General features: G+C 35.0%; 1 protein-coding gene across 1 annotated transcript; it reads left to right on the top strand.

The window, feature by feature from the left end:
• Positions 1-36: 36 nt before the first annotated feature.
• LOC108376413 (low-density lipoprotein receptor-related protein 2-like) lies at positions 37-3388 on the top strand. The gene is made up of 3 exons (XM_017632619.1): positions 37-1711; positions 1777-2027; positions 2918-3388. The coding sequence occupies exons 1-3, from the start codon at positions 84-86 to the stop codon at positions 3118-3120; spliced, it is 2082 nt and encodes a 693-aa protein (XP_017488108.1). The 5' UTR covers positions 37-83; the 3' UTR covers positions 3121-3388.
• The last annotated feature ends 3570 nt before the right edge of the window (positions 3389-6958 follow it).

The raw sequence follows: 6958 nt of genomic DNA, 5'->3' as shown, positions 1-6958 counted from the left end.
AATGTGCCAATCACCGCTGCGTGGCGCGCTATCAGATATGTGATGGTGTCGACAATTGTGGTGATGGTTCAGATGAGAATAATATGACGCTGTGTGCCAATAAACAGAAACCATGTGATCTTTACACGCAATATCAATGCGCTAATAAGAATTGTGTTGAGCGCTCCCAGGTTTGTGATTACTCCGATGATTGCGGCGATGCTTCGGATGAGTTAGGCTGTCACCACACCAACACCTGCTCGGAACTGACACGCGGCGGTTGTGAGCATCACTGTCACAATCTCACCGATGGCGGCTACATCTGCGCTTGTTATCCGGGCTATATTATCTCAGCGGAGAACAAGAAGCGCTGCTTGGACGTAAACGAATGTATAACGCGCCAACATACCTGTTCGCATATGTGTCAAAACCTCAATGGCACATATTCGTGCTCGTGTCGTGAAGGCTTCCGTTTGGTGGATAGTCAGTCTGGCGTATGCAGAGCTGAGAAGGAGGACATTGTGCTTGTATTCGCGAACGGACCAGAAATACGTGGCTTAGATTTACAGAAGCGCGAGGAATTCGATGTGATAGCAGCCGAAAAACGCATTGAAGCTTTGGACTATGATGCGCAGCAACAAATCGTTTTCTGGGCGGACAGCTATGACAAGACAATCAAACGCTCGTACATGGTGAACGCCTTGGACGGCCAGGCAAAGATAGGTTTTGCGCAAGATTTGAATATGAAAGGAGGTTCTAAACCGACGGCGGTTGCCATAGATTGGCTGGCATCGAATCTCTACTGGACTGAAGTTGATCGCACTGGCTCAAAACCACGTGGTCGCGTTATGGTTGCCAAAACGGATGGACGCTACAGGCGTTCGATAGTAAATGCCGGTCTCGAGGTGCCCACATCCATTGTAGTGAATCCACAACTGGGTCGGGCCTACTGGGCTGATGCCGGTTCGGCGCCGAAGATTGAAGTTTCTTGGATGGATGGCTCGAAACGTCGCCCGCTCATCACGGAGCAAATACGTCACCCTACTGGCCTTACAATTGACTATTCGCAAGATCATATCATTTACTGGGTGGATACAAAATTGAACACCATCGAGTCGATGCGTAACGATGGCTCGCGCCGCAAGGTGATAGTAAAGGGCGATCAGCTGCGTCATCCCATCTCTTTGGACATCTTCGAATCTACCATGTACTGGGTAACGCGAGACTCCGGCGAAGTGATACGTCAAGATAAGTTCGGTCGTGGCGTGCAGGTAATCATTCATCGTAATCTCGTCAATCCGTCCGGCCTGAAGGTCTATCATGAGCAACGTTACAATACATCGCTACGCAATCCATGCTATGAGTCCAGTTGCTCGCATTTGTGTCTGCTAGTACCTGGCGGTCATCGTTGCGCTTGTCCAGATAATTCCGGTCCACTGCCATCGCATCGCAGCACTGCCGAAGTGATTTGTGACGCTGCAGCGGAGCGACCACGTCCTGCGCCCCGTATTTGCCCATGCCAGAATGGCGGTCTATGCCGCGAAGATGAACGTGGCGATTTGTACTGCGAATGCCAGCCTGACTTTAAGGGCGAGCATTGTGATCGCAGTGTAGCCGGCGCATTCGGTCACGGCGGTGCCAATGTAACAGCAGTTGTAGTACCGATAATGGTGATACTGCTGGTGTTGCTGACAGCGGGTGGCGCGTGGTATGTCATACGGAAGAAGCCATTGTAAGTTAAAGATGAATTTCTTTTTCACAAATGTGGTACATAATATTTTCTTCACTTACTTGCAGCGGTAAATTGGCGCGTCTACCGACATTAACATCATCACAAAGTGTTACGTTCCGCCATGGCACAAACGTTGAGTTCAACGCACCTGGTTTTGCAGGTGGCGCAGCGGCGGATCCATCCAATGATGTACCTCCCATTGAGGGCTATAATCTGCAGACCGTGAATACGGCTAAAACGCGTGATTTCTCGAATCCAATGTACGATGCCGTGCAGTCGGGCACCAACAACGATCCAAGCCTGAGCAATGGAACAGGTAAATAAGCAGGGAATGATTCGTTGATTATTTTCAGGCACTTTGGGTTATAAACCCAGGCAGCTGTGAGAAGTACTGTGGTCCATTAAACATCAAGACCAAATCGATGGCTGAGTGGAAGATCGACCTATCTCGGCAACCAGTTCGAAAACGCCCTATAGCAGAAAATTTTTCAACACCGCCCTATTTCAGAATTTGACTGAAAAACGCCCTATCTCAACTGCCGATTCAAAAACGCCCTATGTCAGCACATTTTCAATGTATTTTCGTTTGAGATAGGGCATTTTTAAACTGAATTCTGGTATAGGGCGTTCTTCACAACGAAGTTGATGTAGGGTGGCCAGGTCGGGCATATAGGGCTTAAATCGAACAAAATTTAGTAGGTCAGCTAAGAACTCTAAATACATATCTCAACCAAATTTCGAGCTGAGATATTCATAGTTAGACTTTATGCCAAAAAAATCAATTTTTTGGCTGTAGTCAAATGTGCGCTTCGTGGCGGATTTTCGGTTCTGTAAGAACCGTTTTCGGTTCTTATGAAATGTGTTTTCAGTCTTTAGGCATTTTTTCCGGGTTTTCTGAGACCATTTCTAATTCTTCCGGAACCGTTTTTCGGGTCTTTTGGAATCGAAGAGTTTCGGTTCCGCTAGACACGTTTTTCGGTTCTTATAAGAACCTGACCGATCGGTTCTCTAAAGGACCCGATTCCAGCTCCTCGGTTCTTCTGTGCATCATATCGCACAGTATGGAAGTGTCTGAGATAGTTGCATGTTTTTATTCAGCAAAACAGCTTCCCTTAATGTATTTCAAACCCAATTCATGCTCATTCTCTCACATACATCGTCTTTTTGNCTCTCACATACATCCTCTTTTCATTTTATACTCCACAGGTATTTACGAAGTGCCACATGATCCCTCCAAATCGAAACCGATTGGTCCGTTTACCGAACCCGTCTCGGCCATATTAGCGCCCAGCAGCATAACACACAAATCATCACCGCAATTGCAATTGCGTACCAGAGAACTGGATCCATCAGCGGATACCGGCAAGGATACGCAGTATCTTGTTGAAGAGGATAAGTCTGAATGCTGATATAAAATTACATAGAACGAAATTCATCACAATTACCAGCAACAAATGCAACAACAACACCACCACAAATATAAAATCAACAACAACAACTACAGCAAATCAAATGTAACGAGTACATATTCCAACTATTGTATACAAACGAAAACAAAAACAAAAACGAAAAGAAAACAACAAACAGACATATTTACAACGCTTTAGATACGAAAGAAAAAGATTTAAAAAAAATATAGAAAAAATGCTTGTAAATTAATTTTGTGTAAAAAAAAAATATTAAAATTAGAAAATATTTAGGTAAAAAACAAACATAAAAAGAATACAAAATACATATTTGTTAACTAAGAAACAGGAAATTTTTCTAAATTTTATAACACTGAAAGCAAGAAAAACCCGAACAGTAACAACCAAAACTAAACGTTTTATAAATTATGCTGCTTTTATAATTTTACAATGTAGAATATTGTAAAGGTAAAAACAACAACAACAAAATAAGAAAAACGGCAACAATAAGTGTAAAGAACAGCACACCGCGTTAGCCAAACATATCCTTTTTGTGCGCATGACTATACATATAGTCCGGCTTTTTGGACTGATAACAAAGAAAAAAAAGCAACTCCCAAAACAAAAGTGTGAAAACGATGAAATGCTAGACAAGCGAAAACTACTGATGCAATTATTAAATATTAAGTTTAATTATATACATATATATATACATACATACCACACACATACATAGAAATACATATTTTAAAGCGTATAAATATGTATGTATGTCAAAATCTTAAACTTTGTTTAGGCCACGTATATGGCGTTTATTTTATTTTTTTTTACCCATATTTACACGCTCCTACACCACTGTATGTAACACTACCAAACATTCCAAAGCACTGTATTTTACAATCCAAAAAACCACTTACGCTATGACTACTATTTTGAAAAGTGAGAACAACAACAACACATCACATTTTGCTTAGTTCTGAGGATAACGTATACTAATATTAATATATTTATACAAACATACATACATACATGCATATATTTTTCTGATTGCTAAATGACAATATTATTGAAAAAATAAAAAATAAATAAATGTTTATTTGTATTAAGAATAAAATAAACTAATATAACGAGATGAAGAATGTTGCATGATAATAGCAGAAATGTAAGAAATAAATGATGAAAAATTTTATTAAAAAAATGCAATGAGAGTGTTTTGAAATATATTTCCATATATATTTTTCTATATAAGGCAAGAAAAATGGCAGAAAAGAAACACAAATAATGGTGTAAAACTAGCAGAAAAAACTCAAAAACAAAAGCAATTTATATTTAAAAAAAAAAGAAAAAGAAAGCAAAAACAATTTTTTTATATAAATATATTTTAAAAATGTTTTAGATTAGAAAAATCGTTAAAGTTAAAATGTGTCAGCAAGCCTAATGCCAACTCTTTATGGGGTTTTTAAAGTTAAGGCAAAGCGGTGAAAAACTCACACTTTAATGGCGAGAACAGCTCCCGATCATACATATTTTATATGTTGTTGCTAATAATTGATTTATTTTAAAAATACACATACATATATAAAACTTATTAATTAACTATTATTATTATGATTATTATTATTATTGATAAAAATATTTTTATGTATACATACATACATACGTGCACATGTGTGTATTTACGTTATATACTTTTTTTATTATTATTACAATTATTCAAGTGAAATAAGAAAAATTAGCATGGAAAATACGATAACGAAAACGTTGAGAAACAAGCTTAAGAAAGACTAAGAAGAAAAAGCAAAAACAAAAATAAGTTGTGTAATTTTGTATGTAATGCAATAATAATTATAACATACATATGTATTTGTTTTTAGGCCTCGTGTCCAAATATTTAGTGTCAAAGGTTTTTTCAAATAAGATTTTATGAAACATAAAAAGTGCAGATGCGTAGACTATTTCTTTTTATATAACGATTTTCAGTTTGCAGAAGTAAGCTTCTCTTACAACCAATTTTCTTCAGCTTTAAACGGTTTTAAAAATTCCAATATTCCAACTAAAGTTTTATTTTTTTTTAGTATGAAGAAATAAATCTGAAATTTCGAAAAATTAATACAATTTTCATAATATCTGAAAAAATTCTTGTAACATCCTTTAAGTTTACCAAAAAGATTTATGGGTCATAAATTATACAAAAAAAAAAATCAGAAAAATATTTTTGTAATAATTTTTTACGAGCATTTGCAGTATTGCGAAGCGCGTAAGTACCTAAGAAGTTTGAAATTTATATACAAACATACAAATAAATTTTTTAAATTATTTAAGAAACAACTGTTACATTCCAAAAGTCCACTAATAGGCCATAAATTTGTCCATAAATTATTTTAAAAATTTTCAGAAAAAAAGCCAACAAAAAAAATTCAATACTTATTTATTAAAATACTCGCAGCATTCCAATAGTCAGCTAAATTCATTTTTGCCCACAAATTATTTTCAAAATTTTCAGAAGAAAAGTTAGGCAAAAACATTCCAAAGTTAAAAGTTATATATTCAAAATTTGCAGAAAAAAATATGCAAACATTAAATTTTCTTAGCAACTGCAGCATTCCAAAAACTTAGTGAAATACGTTTTCTTTACTAAAAGTATCTTACAAATGTTCAGAAAATGCCCGAAGTATAGGAATTTAATACATCGGAATTTTCAAATAATTTAAAAACAAATGTTATACCCGAAATTTTTCTTGTCTAAATCCACCTATCTTTTAAATTTTCGCAACAAAATCTACCAAAGCTCTCAATTTTTCAGTCAACCGCTACGTTCTAAATGTCTATAAAAACTTTTTTTGTCAAATGCTTACATGGATGGATACCTTAAAGTTTTTCAGAAGAGAAGTGCGAGTATCTAATAAATTTTGAAATATTTTTTAATGACATTTGTAATATCCCAAAACTCTGCTAAAACTCTTTGTAAAAGTTAAAAAAAAAACACACTGAAAATGTCATAAATGTATAATATTATTAAATTTTCCATTAGTTTAGCCAGCACTTGTTTATAACCATGTCTTTTGATAGCCACCAATCAATTTTTGTAAACAAAATCACACAAAACTAAAAGCAGAAGTAAATACATACATATATTTATACAAAATTTCATTTAGTTAAACAAAAAAACCTTTACTGATTTTCTCATTTGCAATACTAATTGTTCTGTTTATTTGTTAAAGCAAAGCTTTTCTTTAGTTTAATTCAATAAATAAATATATATATAAAAAGATAATATCTAATTTGTATGTGTTTTTTTTCTATAAAGGAAGAGAAATAATGTCGAAATTGTATTACAAATCTGTGCTTCCTTTCATTTAAGAATGTTAGCATAATTTAATACTAGTAAAGAGAAATGAATATTAAATAAAAAAGGATAATTTGTTGAAATAATAAAACAAATAAGTTGTTTTATTTCAAAAGAAAAGAACAAAATTTCGACAATGCAAATTCTTACTTTTTCCCAAAAATAAGCATAAAAACCAGGACTTAGGAGCGGAGTGGGGCAAACGAGCAAGGCGCTAAGGAGCAAAGGACTTTAGCTCGAGCGGAGCTGTAGCAAAGAGCTAAAAAACTTAATTTGCTCTTAGCTCCTTAAAGAAATTTTTCAATATTTTTTTTTGTTATTTTCTGGCTTAGTAACGATTTATTTTGAAACAATTTTTTTGGTGTTTTTTCAAAAAATTTTCAATAAAAACGGCCTCAAGCTCAATAAAAATTTAAAAAAAATCAGTTAATAAATTTAGATAAATTATTATTTACCACTGAAAATAACCGTGTTAAATAAATCTCCATTTATTTA

Source organism: Rhagoletis zephyria, unplaced genomic scaffold (assembly GCF_001687245.7).
Source record: "Rhagoletis zephyria isolate East Lansing unplaced genomic scaffold, Rhagoletis_zephyria_1.1 Rzeph_scaffold_10395, whole genome shotgun sequence".
NCBI classification, from domain to species: domain Eukaryota; kingdom Metazoa; phylum Arthropoda; class Insecta; order Diptera; family Tephritidae; genus Rhagoletis; species Rhagoletis zephyria.
Note: the sequence above shows the minus strand (reverse complement) of the source record. Positions and strands in the feature narration are given on the sequence as shown.

What these genes read in the sequence shown, in the direction of transcription:
- LOC108376413 (XM_017632619.1), top strand. Translation starts at nt 84, where the DNA reads ATGACGCTGTGTGCCAATAAACAGAAACCATGTGATCTTTACACGCAA. An exon ending in GTCATACGGAAGAAGCCATT is followed by an intron (nt 1,712 to 1,776) that starts GTAAGTTAAAGA and finishes ACTTACTTGCAG; the next exon opens with CGGTAAATTGGCGCGTCTAC. An exon ending in AAGCCTGAGCAATGGAACAG is followed by an intron (nt 2,028 to 2,917) that starts GTAAATAAGCAG and finishes TATACTCCACAG; the next exon opens with GTATTTACGAAGTGCCACAT.